General features: G+C 32.9%; 1 protein-coding gene across 3 annotated transcripts; it reads left to right on the top strand.

The window, feature by feature from the left end:
* The first annotated feature begins 991 nt into the window (after positions 1-991).
* Positions 992-17878, top strand: LOC115698187 (pentatricopeptide repeat-containing protein At2g03880, mitochondrial). Of its 3 annotated transcripts, XM_030625375.2 has the most exons (5): positions 998-1309; positions 1545-1653; positions 7269-7349; positions 7441-7605; positions 12710-17878. In XM_030625375.2, exon 5 carries the CDS (start codon positions 12753-12755, stop codon positions 15195-15197), a length of 2445 nt encoding a protein of 814 aa, XP_030481235.1. In that variant the 5' UTR covers positions 998-1309; positions 1545-1653; positions 7269-7349; positions 7441-7605; positions 12710-12752; the 3' UTR covers positions 15198-17878. The 3 variants fall into 3 exon arrangements, 2 of the variants coding, with proteins under 2 accessions (XP_030481234.1, XP_030481235.1); XM_030625374.2 differs by lacking the exon at positions 1545-1653 and having other exon boundaries at positions 992-1309; XR_009683444.1 differs by lacking the exons at positions 1545-1653; positions 12710-17878 and having other exon boundaries at positions 992-1309; positions 7441-7730.
* The last annotated feature ends 1362 nt before the right edge of the window (positions 17879-19240 follow it).

The following is a 19240-nucleotide window of genomic DNA, read 5'->3' as shown; positions in this document are numbered from 1 at the left end:
GTGTTGCACGCGTGACTATTTTATTTTATACACGTGTAAAATAGACTGTTTGAACATTGTTTTTTATATTGTAAATTATTCAGAATTCCTCAAAATTTTATAGGTTATCTTAAATAGCTATAACGTACATGAATATAAAAAAAAAATTAGACTAAAAAATTCTTCTGGATGCCGAAACAAATCAAGGGTGTATCAATGCATCCCTTTTAAGGGGGTGCACTGTAGAATCACCCAAAGAGAAATACAGGAAACAATTCAAAAAACAAAAAATTATACGTCAAAAAAATAATTATTCAATGTTCTAATAAATATTCATATACATTTTGTAAATAAATAAACAAATAATTTTTTAAAAACTAAATGAATAAATATTCTATGTACGACAATCTACTAAAATAGCATGTGTCTCAATATTATAACTAACCACTATTCAAGATTTTAAAGGTGCATGAGTGTGACCAATATTAAGGTGTGTATTGTAGAACTATCCAAATTTATTTTATGAAAATAAAAATTACATAAACTTTTTTCGAAAATTATTAAGGGAAATTCTACAATACACCCCCTTAAAATGGATACAATGATGCACCATTGTCTGTTTTAGCACCCGAAATAATTTTTTAGTAAATTTTTTTCTCATGGTCATGTACGTTATAGTTATTTAAGACATCCTGTAAAATTTTAAGAAATTTAGAAAAATTTAACACGCTGACAACTATGTTCAAACAGTGTGTTGCACGCGTGACTATTTTATTTTATACGCGTGCAAAATAGACTGTTTGAGCATTGTTTTTTATATTGTAAATTATTTAGAATTTCTCAAAATTTTGTAGGTTATCTTAAATAGCTATAACGTACATGAATATGAAAAAAAAAATTAGATTAAAAAATTATTCTGGATGCCGAAACAAGTTTGTATAGTAGAATTATATATTTTTGACAAAACTAAAGACTAATTTGCCAAAATAAATAAATAAATAAGCAAATAAGAAAAAACCTCTCTCTTCTCTCCCGTCCCGCTCTCTTGTGCCCAGGCCGGGGCAACAGCCTCCGCCGCCGGTAGTCGAAATGGAGCCTATCAAGGTCCTCGGCCCTCAAAACCCATAACACTTTCTCTCTTCTCTTTCCCGAGCCCCCTATCTCTGGTTTCCCTCTCAGCTGCGTGGCGCCGCTACTCCGCCCATCCGGGCCAGCTCCGGCCCTCCCCTCCAGGTCCTATTGAACAGCACCACGGGATTTCTCAGTCTCAAAATACTCTTCTCTTCTCTTCTTTCTTTGCTAGTTCAATCGCTACACCACATCTTATCAGGTTCTCTCTGTTCATTTGCAAATGTAAATGCTAGTTTCTTGCGTGGGGCTTGTATAAGTTTGCAGATTACTTTTGTTTGATTTGGATTACCATGATTGTGTGATGGGAAATATGATGTAAACGTTGAATTCGTTTTAGTAGAGTGGATATGAGTTTGAATTGTTTAATGTTTAATTGAATGCTGCTTAATTATTTGAACTTGTTCGTTTGCTTGTTTGGTTTGGGGACTCCAAAGATTTGGAATGATCTGTTTAAGTTATAAAACTTGGCCAACTGCAAAAGATTTTATACAAGTGGAAATTGTGGTTGAAAAAAACTCACAGAAGATCATCCTCATTAGAAAGGTAATTCTTGATTGTTGAAAGTTGTGACATTTTTCAACATGAGTTTCTTGTATTCTGCATGATTAATAAACAGAGTAAGGTTTGAGGACTTAAAATATTTTTGTCATGTAAAGCTTCAGTTATAATTAACATTTGAAATGTTTCAGAGAAATTTTACCTTCATTTTCTAGAGCAACAAAATGATGAATGAAGTTCCTGTTTTTTTTTTTTTTTTTTTGCTTTTGTATTTATGAGAAACACAAGACAAGATACAGAGTAATTTGCTCTGTTTTAGAGAGGAAAAATGTATATTGAACTGAATAATTGTTTATTACATTTGAGGCCTTATATATAGGCAATCTATTACAGTAGTCTCAGCTCAAGAGAGCAACCAATATAACAAACTTATAACAGAATTCCTAACAGACTAACCGACTAAACAACTAACTCTCTAAGGTCTAATAGCCCCCCTCAAGATGGAGTGTAAATGTTAAGTACACCCATCTTGGATACCAATGTAGAAAACTGATTTGGGAGTAGAGGTTTGGTGAGAATGTCGGCTAGATTCTGTTGAGAAGGAACATGGAGAAGCTTGAGAGAACCTTGCTGAACCTTTTCTCTAATGAAGTGACAATCTATTTCCACATGTTTTGTCCGTTCATGGTAGACCGGATTTTCACTAATGTGGATTGCAGCGGTGTTGTCGCAGTACATGTTGGCTGGTGTGGTATGAGAGATACCAAACTCTTTGAGTAAAGCAAGGAGCCATGTGAGTTCGGAGGTTGCATTTGCCATAGCGCGATATTCGGCTTCAGCGGAGGAGCGGGAGACTACCTGTTGTTTTTTTGATTTCCATGAAACAAGAGAGTTTCCAAGGAAAATACAGTATCCGGAGATGGATCGTCGGGTATCTTGGCAGCTGCCCCAATCGGCATCAGCAAAGAATGAAACTTGAACATTTGATGGGGACAAGCTTGTTTCAGCATAAGCAGTGAGTTGGGGAGCTGCATTAGAAGGGAAAAATAGGCCCTGCCCAGGGGTCTTTTTGAGATATTGCAAGATTCGATGAGTGGCATGTAGATGAGGAAGCCGAGGACAAGCCAAAAATTGGCTGAGATGATTTACGGCATAAGAGATGTCGGGTCTAGTAATGGTAAGGTAAATGAGCTTACCAATTAGACTACGATAGACAGTGGGATCAGGTAAGGGAGTCCCTTTGTCTTTGCTAAGTTTTAAATTGACCTCCATGGGGGTAGAGGCGGGTTTGATGCCAGTGTACCCTGTGTCTTGTAATAATTGCAAGGTGAAATGTCTTTGAGAAACAAAGATTCCCTCTTTGGTGCGACCAACTTCAAGGCCAAGGAAAAAACGAAGTTTTCCAAGATCTTTTAACTTGAATTGTATGTCAAGGTTGTGTTTGAAGTTAGAGATTGCCGTGGCATTGTTGCTGGCAATTATCATGTCATCAACATAGACAAGAACAGCCATAAAAAAGGAAGAGGTGCGTTTGATAAAGAGGGAATTATCAGATTGAGATTGGTGAAAGCCATCCTTGATTAAAGTAGTACTAAGTTTGGCGTACCACTGTCGGGAGGCTTGTTTGAGGCCATAAATGCTCTTATTGAGCTTGCAGACAGTGTTGGGGGGAGCATTGTATCCAGGAGGTATCTTCATGTAAACTTCTTCATGAAGATCTCCATGGAGAAACGCATTGTTGATATCTAATTGGTGAATGGTCCAATTGTTGATGGCAGCCAAGGCTAAAAAAACTTTTAGAGTGTTGAACTTGGCAACGGGGGCATATGTTTGTGAGAAATCGATACCTTCTCTTTGGTTAAAGCCTTTGGCAACTAACCGGGCTTTAAATCTCACTACTTCACCCGCTTCATTGTATTTCACTTTGTAAACCCATTTGCATCCAATGGCTTTGTGGCCAGGTGGGAGCTTAGTGATGATCCAAGTTTTATTTCTTTCAAGGGCTTGGGTTTCACAATCCATGGCTTGAAGCCAATGTTTGAATTGAGAAGCCTCGGCATAGTTTTTGGGTTCACTGTGTGTGTAGGCTGCTAGGACAGCAGCACGGAAGTGAGGGTTTAATTTTATGTAGGATAGAAAAGGTTCAAGTGGATGTGCCGTAGAAGACACATGACACACATAGTCTTTTAAATGAGATGGCTGAGTGATGGTTCGACCTTTTGAAGAGGTTTTATGATTGGTAATTGGAGTGTTGCTAACAGGATGGTTAGGAACAACTTGATGGGAGATATTGATGTTGGTTATAGCCATATCAGTGGCTGTTGGTGAGGCTGTAGCAGGAACCGTGGGGTTGTCTGCAGTTGGTTCATGGTTCAAACCAGTAGCCGTGGTGTTTGTGATTGTGTCCTCCTTTGGAGTGACACTTTTATTAATGATGTTGTTGAATGCAACATGTTGTGAATGTTGAGTGGTGGAGATATCAACATGTGTGATAGGTGCATCTGGTTTATGAGCCAAACCAGTAGCCGTGGGAGGAATATCAGGGGGTGTATCTGGTTTATGAGCCAAACCAGTAGCCGTGGGAGGAATATCAGTAGGTGCATCTGGTTTATGAGTCAAACCAGTAGCCGTGGGAGGAATATCAGTAGGCTGATTGTTAGTGATGGAAATCTGGTTTGGCAACACAGATTGTGAGAAAAAAGAATCAATTTCCTGAGATGATGTAGAGTTGAAGAAAGGGAAAATTTTTTCATAAAATACAACATCACGAGAAATGTATATTTGCTTGGATTCAATGTCCAAGAGAGTGTACGCTTTCATTCCCATAGGGTAGCCAATAAAGATGGATGCCCGACTCCTAGGTGAGAATTTATGGCGCTTTGAATCTAAAGTGGATCCATAAGCCAAGCAACCAAATGATCGAAGATGATCATGTTGAGGAGGCTTATTATAGAGCCTTTCAAAGGATGTAAGGCCTTTGAAAAGTTTAGATGGAGTACGGTTAAGAAGGTAAGTGGCCGTGGAGACCAAATAAGGCCAATAGGCTAAAGGTAAATGGGATTGAAAACTTAATGCCCGAGCAATGTTTAATATGTGTTGATGTTTTCTTTCAACCACAGAGTTTTGTTGTGGTTTTTCCACACAAGAATGATATTGAATGATGCCTTTAGAGGCATAAAAAGAGGTGAGATTTAACTCCTTGGCATTGTCGGATCTGACAGCCTTTATAGATTTGGAAAATTGAGTGCACACCATGTTAAAAAAATCTGGTATGACAGTTTTAACATCTGATTTTGCCTTTAACATATAAGTCCAAGTGAAACGAGAATGATCATCGACAATGGTTAAAAAATATCGATAACCCTCTATGCTTATTGTTTGAAATGGTCCCCATATATCCATATGGATTAAATCAAAGGTTGCCATTGCAAAGTTGTTGTTGGAAATGAAAGGAAGTCTCTTTTGTTTAGCTAAGTGACATATATGACAATGATTATTAGAATTGGGAATGAAAGAATTGTCAATCTTTTTATTGAACAAATTCGAAATATACATTGAAGGATGACCAAGGCGATTGTGCCATTGGTTTACATTGGATGTATACAAATCGAAATGGGATTGACTAGTAGCTGCAGCAATGGGCTGATCTTGAGGTAAGAGATAAAGTTTGTCATATTTCTTAGCTATCCCAATCACCACCTTCCGAGAAGGATCCTGTATAAGACAAGAATTAGTCTTAAAAAGAACATTGTAGGGTGTGGTGGAGACTAAGTCATTGATGGATAAAAGATTGATTTTAAAATGAGGCACATATAAAACATTATGCAGAAATAAAGAATCATTTATATGAACTGTACCAATGTTTTTAACTTGAACTAAACTACCAGTAGGCAAGATGACATGTTTAGGGAATGATGTATGAGTGAAAGATTTAAAGCATGAAATGTTTGAGCACATATGGTGGGTGGCACCACTATCAAGAATCCAATCAAAGGAGGGTTGAGGAATGATATTACCAGCCATGTTCGAGGCGGCAGGGGTGTTTTCAGCAGTAGGAGTGGCTTGAGATAGCTGCTGACTAAGGAGGGAAATCAAATGTTGACATTGTGATGAGAGATCTGCAGAAATGGGTGCTGTAGTGTGTTCGGCAGAAGTGTTAGAAACAATGTGATTTGCTTGAGCCTTGCCTTTATCCACCTTCTTTTTGTCTCCATAACCAGGAGGGAAACCGTGTAAAAAGAAGCATTTGTCCACGAGATGGCCTGGTTTGCCGCAGTGGGAACAAGAAGGACGAGGTTTCTTTGTTCTTGGAGGATTGGTGGGAGGAGGACGAACGGAGGAGGCAAGAGGTGGGTTGTCCGATGATCCAAGGGTGCGTTGACGTTCTTCTTGAACGATCATAGCAAAAACCCGAGATAGATTCGGTATAGGTTCGTTTAACAAAATTTGAGCTCGAACTGAGGCATATGACTCGTTCAAACCAGTAAGGAATTGCAGAACTTGATTCTGATTGTAGTAATCAAGAAAGATCTTCATTGCACCACAAGAACATGTGGTGTTAGGTTGAAATTCTTTCAACTCATCCCAAAGGGATTTGAGTTTTGTGAAATAAGAGGTGACGGAATTGTCACCTTGTTGGAGGCGATTTAACTGATTTTGAAGCTGGAAAATACGAGTTCCATTACCTTCATTAAACCTTTCAGCCAAATCTTGCCACATATCAGTGGCTTGATCAAAGTACATGATACTATGAGCTATGTCGGGGGAAACCGAATTGACCAACCAGGACATCACCATACTATTGCAACGTAACCAAGATGGGAGAAGAGAATTACCAGAAACGGGCCGTGGAATTGAACCATCAATGAAGGAGACTTTGTTCTTCGCAGCAAGAGCCATAGTAATCCCACGCTTCCAAGATTGATAATTAGGTCCGGTGAGAACGGTGGACACAAGAGCTAATCCAGGGTGATCACCGGAGCTGAGGTAGAATGGGCTTGAAACATCATCGTTGATGGTGCGATCATGAGGCCTGCGATTGAGGACTGGTGTCGACGCGTTTCTGGGAGATTGATCTTCAAGATTGTTGTCGGTGGTGTGATGAGATCTGGATCTAGGATTGGTCCTTCGAGTATCTGCAACAGGATCAGGTGCAGGTGCGGAAGTAATATCAGGAGTTTCTGATATCGGAGGGTCTGTTGTAGGTGGTGGAACACCATTCTGTGATCTTGTTGAAGGTCTGGCCATGGAGAGAGGCAGATTCACGTCTGATACCATATGAGAAACACAAGACAAGATACAGAGTAATTTGCTCTGTTTTAGAGAGGAAAAATGTATATTGAACTGAATAATTGTTTATTACATTTGAGGCCTTATATATAGGCAATCTATTACAGTAGTCTCAGCTCAAGAGAGCAACCAATATAACAAACTTATAACAGAATTCCTAACAGACTAACCGACTAAACAACTAACTCTCTAAGGTCTAATAGTATTTGAGAGATGTTTTAGTTTGATGCAACTATCATGGGAGTACAAAACTGTTCTTTTATGCTAAACTGGTTTATCTTATGGTTATGATTAAATACAAATTTTCACAACCATATATGGCTACTATTGTGTCATGTGATAATTTTTTTTGGTCTTAAATCACTATATAGGATGGTAAGGCGTTACAAATATTAGCAACAGCTGTGCGGCTTGACATGGAGAATTTCTTACAGAAGAAAGTTTATCTTGAGGTACCACTTTGTCCATGTTACATAAGCCTTTATAAGATTTTACTCGGAGATATCACTTCTATATGCCATCAAAACGGTTTTGATTAAACAGGTTGAAGTTAAAGTGAAAGAAAATTGGAGGCAAGATGAAGAGCTATTGAAGTACTATGACTATGGAGGACAAATAAACCATTATGATGATGAGAAGAGTTGATCAACAGAGATAACAACAACAACAACAGCAGCAGCTACCTCATCCTTTTTGAGATTGTAATTTGTAAGTTAAATTGGTCGTGTTACTCATGTATTATTATTATTAATATTAATTTTTGTAGTTACTATTTTTGATACAATTATATAATTATATATTATTTATTGAAGGGTAGCGAAGGCATTTCATATATATATATATACTAGCAAAGAACTACGTGCGAGGCACGTATACTAAATTTATGCTAGTTTTTTTCTATGTTATTTGAAAGTAATACAATTAAAAATTAAAGAAAAAATATTATTAATTATTAAGTGAGATTAGTATTATGTGTATCTAAATATTATATTTTATAATGTTGTCAATTAAAAGTGAATACTGAATGCAATATATTAGTGTTTAAGAAAGCTTGATGATTTAAATATGTTCTTAAGTTAATCCAAAAATAAATTAAAAATTGATGTTCCAATACTTAAAGAAACATTACTTCAATGGGTGTAAGATAAAAAGAAAATTAAAAATCAATCTCTAAATTACTGATAATTGAAGATAGCATTTGTCTAAAAATTGTAGATAAGAAAACTAATGATAGTCATTGGTGGATTTCAATCTTCATTTGCTTCGACAATAGTGTAATTTTTGTATTTTGCACTTTTCATTCTAGCCGGTTCCGCATATATCTGGATTGTCCATTTTTTCGTTGATAAATTGAATATGGTAGTGTCGACAAAAAGTGAAAACCATGTTTAACAAAAAGTGATAGTATTCTATAACAAAATACTATTAAATTATTTTAAAATACTATATTTTATTAAAATAAAACTTTATGCGATTAAAATTTCATATTTATCTTTACTCAAAAAGAAAAAAAAAATGATTAAAAAAATGAAAAGTTTCTATTATTATCTCCACTGCCTTTCTAGATGTGAATAATGGTCTCCTGTTTCTTCCATATTCTTCTTTATTTTTTGTATATTGTGTTTGCAACATATATGTAAATTATTACGTAACTTTAAAAAACTTTGCTCCTGGAAACTAATGCATATGCCGAGCACTTAGAATCATTTATTAGCTGTAAACTTTGTTGGGTTTTTTTCGCCATTGATGTTTAGTTTTGTGAACTTTGATAAAAGTCACGTTTCTTTTTTATTATTATTATTACTTATATATTTTGTTATTAAGTTGTGAAGAAGAAAAAAGAGAAGCGCGGATTGAAATATTATGTGTGAGCCCATGGGAATGTCCAAATTGTAATAGGAAAAGGAATACAATAAATAATTAAAGAAAACCTAATCGTAGATGTACAACAGCAAAAATCCAATCGTATTTTTTTTTTTTTGGATTTAATGGGATTTATTTTATTATATATAAATGAAAAGTGACTTATGGATTTCTCATAAACTATTTTATTTTTAATATAAATAAAAAGTAAATACCGAATGCAGTATATTAGTGTTTAAAAAAGCTTGATAATTTAAATATGTTCTTAAGTTAATCCAAAAATAAACTAAAAATTGATGTTCAAATACTTAAGGAAACACAATGTGTGTAAGATAAAAAGAAAATTAAAAATTAATCTCTAAATTATTGATAATTGAAGATAACATTTGCTTCGACAGAGACAATAGTATAATTTTTTATTTTACACTTTTCATTCTAACCGAGTCTGCATATAACTGGATTGTCCATTTTTTTGTGTATAAATCGAATATGGTAGTGTCAACAAAGCGGCGATGTTCCTACAAATAGTTATTTATTTTCATTTAAATGATTAGACATGGTGTGCATAATTAATTTAATTAAAAAAAATTACTTATGAAAGACAAGTAAAGTTATTTTATTTCTTTAAAACTACACCTCTGCAGTATAATCCATTAATTGGACACCAGTACACGGAAATATTTTTTCCAGTGAAAAAAAAAATAATTAGAAAATTAATTTTCTTTTTTCTTAAGATAAAACGAAATTAGGGTAAGTAATTTTTTTTTGTTTTGATATTATTTTTATAATTATCTTTTAAGATCATCAAAAAAAGTTTTAAAAAATATCAGTGTATATTTTTGTAAAGGATAATTTTATGATTTTTTTTTACTCATGTGGACCCAACGCGCATGGATAATTCAGTTTCTTTTTGTTATTTCATATTAGAGAGAGTGAAAAAAAAAAAAGCTATATATTATTTCAAAAAAAAAAAAAGCTATATATTATATTTATTAACTATCCTTTCGAAGATAGAAAAGAAAAAGGATTGTATATGAATATACTGCATAGTAAAACACATTAAGTTAATTAAACGTATTTTTTATAAGATCAAATTTTTAACATAATCCAAATATAGAATATAACAACATGTTTTTTGATGTGAATGTTAAACATAACAAATGGCATAGTTTAGTCTCCGTATAACACAACAACGATGTGAGCTCATTAATTTTGATAGAAACAATGCAGATTTGAAAAGATTCAATAAGGAGACAAAAATTCCAAAATGTTAGAAAATGAAAAATTAATCTTAAAAATTGGGGGATGATTTACGAATAAAAAGAAGACCCAATTGGATCAGAACCTGAAATTGGGGGACGATTTGGTAAAAAAAAAATCCATTTATAATTCGTTCTTTTCCTGATTCTCTCAACAAACTAATTTTATATGCGGTTTAAGGTTCAATTTATTTTATATATATTTTTTTAATTTCTAGAGTTATAGTTGTGATTATATATAGAGTTGAAATATGCTAAATATCAGTTCAAATATTAATATGATTTGTTTTATTATTATTTTATTATATATAAATAATATTTTATTAAATAAAAATAAAAAGTCACCCATAAATTTCTCATAAACCAAGAATTTTAGTTATATAGGCACACTTTATATAGAATAGAATAGATATATATATATATGGGTGACTATTCAATGGTTACATTTTTATTGTAACCATATGGTTACATTTTTCTTTAACCTGTAATAGCAGGTTACTAATAGGTAGACTTTCCTTTTTTAGATTTAATGAATTATAATTAACTATATTCTTAACATAATTAATTAAATAGACATTCCTTTTTTAGAATTATTTAATTATAATTAACTATTTTCTTAAAATAATTAATTAAATATTTAACAAGACCTCTTTTAGTAATTAATATTTATATTTAAATCCTTACTAGAATTATTTTAATAATTAAGCCATTTAATTATAATATTTACAAAAAAATTTATTTTTTTTACAAAAATTAAACTTCTTTTGATACAAATTAAAATTCTCTTCTTATAATAAATTTTCAAATAATTAATTATTTTTAAATGATATTTAATTATTTTATTACAATTATATGAACTAAGTATGAGGCCTCAAGCTAATCAATCGATAACAAGTGCAACCATTTTTTTTCTAAAAAAATCCTTCAACTCATTTCATTTTTTACTTTTTAAATATTTAAATAAAAAAATGGGTAAATACCATTTTGGACCCTGTGTTTTGCAAAAGTTACAGAGTGGACCCTGTGTTTTGTTAAATGACAAAATGGACCCTGTATTTTCTAAAATAGTAAAAATAGGACCCTGAGCTTAATTTTTGATAACTTTTTTTTTAATACAACCAACTTGAAGACAATGCTTAATACGAACAGATACAAAAAATGTAAACAGTTTTGTCATATAGCACTTTTCGATCGGATTATAATTAAACTTTATTTTGACAAAAAATTAATTCAGGGTCCTATTTGTACTATTTTAAAAAATACAGGGTCTATTTTGTCATTTAACAAAATACAGGGTCCAATTGGTAACTTTTGTAAAACAGAGGGTCCAAAATGGTATTTACCCTAAAAAAATTAAATAATTATGTGTAATAATTTAAAATTAAGATTACAAGTATAATAAAATTTAAATTATGAAATTATATGTGTATAATTTTAAATTATAAAAAACTTTGCTATAAAATTTTAAATAATTTAAGTATAAAAAATAAATTGCTAAAAGATTCTTATATAGTAATAAATTGCAAAAAATTAATTAATAATTATAATTAATTTAATTTTAAAATATAATTAATCTTAATTAAAGTTTTATAAGGAAATAAATGCTTAGGTTACTTTCAGGTTACAAGTTATTTTTTATTTATTTTTATTTAATTTCCAAATCAATCACAACCATTGAATAGTAATCCAATGGCTTAAAAAAAAATGTAACCATCATGGTTACAATAAAAATGTAACCATTGAAACCTCTTCCATATATATATATATATATATATTTCTTGTCTTTTTTTTGGAGGGATTAAAATTTGTTTACCTAGAGAGGGACTTTCTCCCTTTATCTCTCCTCTCTACCTCTTGCCAAACAAAGGAATACATCTCTCCCTCCTTCTCTCCTTTCTACCAAACATGGTATAAAAGAGGAATACCCATTTCTGGAGTGGATCTAGTTTCAATCAAGATAATGGGCTTGATAACATGACATGTGCACATTTTAGTGAGTATACTGCTAACATGCGCAGGACTGGAGACCCTGGTCCTCAACATACTACATAGGATGCTAACTAACTAAATAATTGCTAATATATAAATATATATATAGAAAAATTCTATGGTAGGGGCACCATTTTTGTTCCTATGGTGTCTTTATTTTTATTACTTAGAGAAATTATAATTCAAATTTTTTATATGACTGTTTACATTGTAGTTATAGCTGACATTTTACCTGTTTTTTGAAAAATTTAAAATAATTTACAATACCGAAAACAATATTGAGACATTAGTTGCACACATTAGTTGACTATTTTAACCTTTGTTTTCAGTATCATAAATTATTTAATTTTTTTCGAAAACAGGTGAGATGCCTGCTCAAGCTATAATGTAGACTGTCATATAAAAATAATTAGGTTATAATTTCTTCAAATGCTTGAAAACATATGATAGTAGTACTATTCTATTGGTAGGGACAAAAGTGATACTCTTACTGTAGTTGCATCTCGTATAATTAATAATGCAGTACCTGTCTGAATTCCTCTCGTCTCTTCTATCATATCTACATCTACAATTTTTTAACTGTTAATTATTTTTTTAAGTATACATAACTGCCATTCAAAAAAAAAAAGTATACATAACTCTGTTGTTATAATTATTATAAATAGTAGATTTAACATTAACAATCTCTTGGCTTGTGTTAGACGTATTTATAATACAGGAGTTAGAAGCAAAGGAAAAGTGGCAATGCTTAAATTCAATTCAAGAATTCTGAATTTCCGTTATAGTGTCAATCGTCAACTCAAGCATATAGAAATCAAGTATTTCAGTAGCTATATCATTGATGGTGTAAGTTCTACTCATTCTGCATTTGATTCGAATAGGCTTTTAAATGAGCTGTCCAAATCTGGTCGAGTTGATGAAGCTCACCAACTGTTCAACAAAATGCTCATTCGAGATGAATTTACTTGGAATACAATGATAGCTGCTTATTCCAATTCAGGAAGATTTTCTGATGCAAGACAACTTTTTGAGGACACCCCAACGAAAAGTCCCATCACTTGGTCATCCTTGCTGTCTGGGTATTGTCGCAATGAATGTGAAATTGAAGCTTTTGAACTATTTTGGCACATGCAGCTAGAGGGCCAAATGCCTAGCCAGTTCACGTTGGGCAGTGTCCTAAGGTTGTGTTCAACATTGGGTTTACTTCAAAGAGGTGAACAGATTCATGGATATACAATTAAGACACGATTTGACTTGAATGATTTTGTTCTCACTTGTCTCGTTGACATGTATGCAAAGTGTAAGTGCATATCAGAAGCTGAATATCTTTTCAGGATGTCCCCAAGGAGTAAAAATCATGTAATGTGGACTGCTATGGTTACTGGGTACTCCCAAAATGGTGAAAGTTTAAAAGCAATCAAGTGTTTTCGAGAAATGCGAATTGAAGGGGTAGAGTCGAACCATTTTACATTCCCTGGCATTTTGACTGCATGTGCTGCGGTTAATGCAGGTTTGTTTGGGGCTCAGGTGCATGGATGCATGATCAGGATTGGATATGGGGCAAATGTGTTTGTTCAAAGTGCATTGGTTGATATGTATGCAAAATGTGGAGATTTAAATAGTGCAAAGAGGGCGTTGGAGAACATGGAGTCTGATGATGTAGTTTCTTTGAACTCCATGATAGTTGGATGCGTGAGACAAGGATACTTAAAGGATGCTTTGATCTTGTTTAAAGAAATGCACGCAAGGGATATGAAGACTGATCATTTTACTTACCCTTCCATTCTAAACTCCTTCGCTGTCTTGAAGGAAATCGAACAAGCAAAGTCTGTCCACGGTTTGATCATCAAGACTGGATTTGAGGCTTATGTGCTTGTTGGTAATTCTCTTATTGACATGTATGCCAAACAAGGAAATTTGGTTTCAGCTTATCAAACATTTAATCTTATTTTAGATAAGGATGTGATATCATGGACGTCTCTAGTGTCGGGGTATGCACACAATGGCTATTATGAAAAAGCATTTGAATTGTTTCACGAGATGAGAGTAGCAGGGGTTTATCCAGACCAATTTGTAATTGCCAGTGTTTTAAGTGCCTGTGCAGAATTAACAGTTTTGGAATTTGGGCAACAAATTCATTCTAACTGTACTAAATCCGGTCTTCGGCCATCATTATCAGTAGATAACTCCTTAGTAACAATGTATGCAAAGTGTGGGTGCATAGAAGAAGCTAACAAAGTTTTTGACTCTATGCGAGTAAGAAATGTGATCAGCTGGACAGCTCTAATTGTAGGTTATGCACAAAATGGTAGGGGAAAGGACTCTTTAAAGTTCTACGATCAGATGATTGCAACTGGCACAAATCCGGACTTCATTACTTTTATCGGTTTGTTGTTTGCTTGTAGCCATGCTGGTCTTCTGGAAAATGGTAGAACATATTTTGAATCAATGGATAAGGTTTATGGAATCAAACCAGGCCCTGAACATTATGCATGTATGATTGACCTGTTGGGGCGATCTGGAAAACTTAAAGAGGCTAAGCGATTAGTGAATCAAATGACTGTGGAACCAGATGCAACTGTTTGGAAGGCACTTCTTGCTGCATGTAGAGTACATGGCAATGTCGAACTTGGAGAGAAAGCAGCAGATAACCTTCTTAAATTGGAACCATTTAACTCTGTGGCTTATGTTCTCTTATCTAATTTGTACTCTGCAGCCGGTAGATGGGATGACGCTGCAAAAATCCGGAGATTGATGAAATCAATGGGGATCAGTAAGGAACCTGGTTATAGTTGGATTGAGATGAACAGCCAAGCGCATAGGTTTATGTCTGAAGATAGAAGCCATCCAAGAACAACTGAGATATATTCAAAGCTTGATGAGATAATGATGTTGATCAAAGAAGCTGGGTATGTGCCAGACATGAATTTTGCGCTTCATGACATGGATGAAGAGGGTAAGGAGCTTGGTTTAACTTATCATAGTGAAAAGTTGGCAATTGCTTTTGGACTTCTTACGGTGCCACCAGGGGCACCAGTTCGGATTTATAAGAACCTTCGGGTTTGTGGAGATTGCCATACTGCAATGAAATATATATCAAGCGTAGTTATTCGACATATCATATTGAGAGATCCAAATTGTTTTCATCATTTCAAAGACGGGAAATGTTCTTGTGGAGACTACTGGTAGAGCACTTGAAGGTCATCCTTAGACCTTGTTCGAGGGGCATAAATTAGTTGAATTTGGTGGTCTAGGGATACTTTACTGCCCTTGCAACATTAGCATCATTATTAGGTTTGCTTATTTCTTAAATTGCAACAAGGCCTTTTATGGTTTAACTTTTGCTGATACACTAAAAAGTTAGCGAGTAAATATTGAAGTGCTCTAGCATGGAAAACAAAAAGGCCTTGAGAACAAGCCTAGAGTTATTGAATGAAGACTTTAACCGGTAAGTGATTCCTTCTGAACTACCAACTTAGATCAACAAAATACACACACAATTTTATAGTGGTGTGCCCTGTTATCTAATATGGATTCTATGACAACCTTCTTTCTTCTCCCTTCAATATAGATAGGACATTGTATGTTCAAATCCTCCTGTTATGTATAGTTGAAAGATAGACGTGTCAAATAATTTTTCATGTGGCTTAATTTTGTGGAATTTTGTAATTCACAGCTTGTTGTAACATTGAAAATCTTTACTTATTATATGGTTATTTTTACTTGGATGATAGATTCCGGAATTGGTAGAATAGGTACATGAGTATAGATGGGAACTGGTTTAGTGGATGAACTGGTATAATTTTTTTACTTGGGTGGGAGTTTGCTGAGTAATTTATCTTTTTTTTTTTGGTTCTTTATTCTAAGGAAAATTCCAGATCTTCCTACTTCTTTCCATTGTCTTCTACTTTCACATATTCTATGGCATTGTTTTGAGGACCCTAGTCGTGGTTATAAGATTAGAGCATTATTTCAACTTCAAGAATTGTTTATAAACATATTTTATTGGTTCTATTTGAGACTTTGAGAATCCATTAACATATTAGATACTAGTTTTTTTCTTAGCTTTGTGCAGGTTAAATTGTTAATCTTAAAATTGACTTGGTGCTGTGAATATTAAAAAGTTGAATTTTCTTGGGAGATAGAGACAGATCTTCTCATCAGTAAGGGTTCATTTGGTAAGTCATATTAGATTGTATTGTATTATATTATATTAAATTGGGTATAGTATTATATTAAATTTTAATTTATACTAAAATATTATATATTTATATGTCCATACAAATCAATACCACATATAATCTTATAAAAAAATATTGTATAAAATATAATTTAATATAGGGTAAATACTATTTTGGACCCTGTATTTTGCAAAAGTTACCAATTGGACCCTGTGTTTTGTTAAATGACAAAATGGACCTTGTATTTTTTAAAATAGTACAAATAGGACCCTGAATTAATTTTTAAAGTTTAATTATAATTCGATCTAAAAGTACTATGACAAAACTGTTTGACAAAACTGTTTACATTTTTTGTATATGTTCGTATTAGGAATTATCTTCAAGTTGGTTGTATTAAAAAAAAAGTTGTCTAAAATTAAACTCAGGGTCCTATTTTTACCATTTTAAAAAATATAGGGTCCATTTTGTCATTTAACAAAATACAGGGTCCACTCTGTAACTTTTACAAAACACAGGGTCCAAAATGTTATTTACCCCTTAATATAATATTATACAATATAATACGATGTAGTATGGTGTACCAAACGAACTTTTAAAGTATACAGATAAGATTCTGTGAATTCAACAAGTATCCATCGAGAAGGAGAAGCAACTATTTGTTAATTGGGTTTATGAAGCTTAATTCAAAGGGTTAATTTCACAAATGCACAAAAACGACAAAAATACGGTTTCACAGAATTTTAAACATTTTTACGATTTTTTTAATTTTATTTACATAAAATATGGTCTTTTTATGTTGAAATTTTGTTCATTTGTTGTTAATTTTTTGTTATATGTATGTTATTTTTTGTTGTTTTTTGGTTGTTATTTTCATGTTACTTTTATGTTGTTTTCTTGTTGATTTTATGTTGTTTTCGTGTTATTTTTTGGAAAACCGTAAAAATGTAAAAAAATATTCTTTGAACGTAAAAATGTAAATATTTTACAAAAAATGGTGTCTTATGTAATTATTCCTAATTCAAATGATGCTGCAGTTGTAAGAGAGCTTGGCTTCTTTTGGATTTTAGTTTTCTAAATTTTTTAACATGGTTTTGGATGCAAAAGTTCCAGTTATCAACCTACTTTGCTCTCTTATCAAGGGAAGAAAAAAACTACCCCTACTCTATAGCTTGACGAGCTAGTTGTACATGAGCATAGCTACGAGGTACTAAGGTGTCTAACACTTTTATGACATAGTGTCTTATAATTGGTTAACAATTTTTTATAATCTTTATTAAGTAAGACTAGATATTGAATTGCATCAATAGCGATATTACACCTCATAAAAGTTAGACACCAAAAATGCTTTTTAACATTTCCCTATACTATACTATGATATCATTAATGAATAAGCATAACATCAACTAAGAAATATGATATATTTTACTATTATAAAAGTATCATAATGAAGTGATAGCTACAGGATAACCAGGAACGGAGAGCTTTCCCCCTTTTTTCCACCCGATTCTTTGGTCTTAAGAATGCTGGTTTTAAGAATGAGTGATTGCCCTTCTTCGACCCTTACAGCCCAACCTGAAAGAGGACAGCTAAAGCGTTCCACTTATTGAACAGGGTTCTATGGTTGGTCCGTGACCCCTGGATGCCGAAGGCGTCCTTGGGGTGATCTCGTAGTTCCTATGGGGTGGAGACGATGGGGTCGGTCCATGGATTTTCCTTCCTTCTGTCGCATTTCGCTCAAAGGTTTGATAATTATCGAGTAACATTGCTTCTTCGGCCCGAACCAAGGAATCCCTTAGATATGATGCAAAATGGATCTTGTTCTATCGTTGATCAGATATTTCTCTATGAACAATACAAATCAGAGTTTGAAGAAGGAGAAGGAGAAGGAGAAGGAGTCCTCGACCCACAACGGATAGAGGAGGATTTATTCAATCACATAGTTTGGGCTCCTAGAATATGGCGCCCATCATATCATATTATCATACCGTTGTCGCGTTTGAGTTCTTTACAAGTACGTACAATTACAGCTCTGATTACATCGGATCTTTCCAGCGGTGCATTTGGTATTCCTTCTTTGATTACAGCAACAATAACGTCACCAATATGAGCATATCGTCGATTACTAGCTCCTATGATTTGAATACACTTCAATTTTTTGGCTCTGCTGTCATTTAAAGCCAAAATTTGAAATCTTTACCAATAATTGAAATAAAACAAGAGAATCAGTTACTGTAAATATGTTTTACAATTCAAAAAATTGACCTTTAAAGGTATGAGAGAATTTTGTAACCCAAATCCACCAAAACAGAGTTAGAACATGCCTGCAAAAGAGAAAAAGAAAACAGAGATAGAGAGATGTTCAGACTCACATGCAACTACAAGAGTATATAAATAAGAAAAGATTCACAAAGATTCAATCACAAACCGAAAACATACACATATAATACCCATCAAAGCATTAAATTTAAATAGATAATAATAAATTTTACCAAATAAAATCATATATACATGAAAGCATGACTTAGGTATACATCAAAACAAGTTTATATAATGACTAAGTAAACCAAACCTGAGAGTTTGAAGAAGCAAAGTTCCATTTCTTAAAACAGTTTATTTGATAAGTTTGATCATGTTAGAATAGCATATTTATACTAACTTTTAAAGAGTGGTTTATTTGATAAGTTTGATCATGTTAGAATAGCATACTTATACTAACTTTTAAAGAGAGGATAACTTTCAATCATATAACACGTATATATAAGGACTCAGCAGTAATATACCAATTAGCTCAACACGTAGCAAAATATAAGATAAAATCAAAGATTTATCTTCAAATATTTTAAAAACTCTACTAACTGATTTTCAGAAATTATAAAAACTTGATATTATGAAAAATCAAAAATTTAGTATTCTAACACGTATTTGATGAGTAAGTTAATAGTTGTATATTTTTTGTTTTTTTTTTCTTAAAAAAAAAAAAAAAGAATCCAAAAATTTTCTATATTTTTTTTAGCTTTTTCTTTTAAGGGGAAAATTATCAAACATGCATCA

Source organism: Cannabis sativa, chromosome 7, assembly GCF_029168945.1.
Source record: "Cannabis sativa cultivar Pink pepper isolate KNU-18-1 chromosome 7, ASM2916894v1, whole genome shotgun sequence".
In the NCBI taxonomy this organism is placed as follows: domain Eukaryota; kingdom Viridiplantae; phylum Streptophyta; class Magnoliopsida; order Rosales; family Cannabaceae; genus Cannabis; species Cannabis sativa.
This window is presented reverse-complemented; position numbering and strand designations above follow the sequence as displayed.

Bases quoted from the DNA above. Each gene is read 5' to 3' on its own strand.
- LOC115698187 (XM_030625374.2), top strand. From the start codon at position 12,753: ATGCTTAAATTCAATTCAAGAATTCTGAATTTCCGTTATAGTGTCAAT.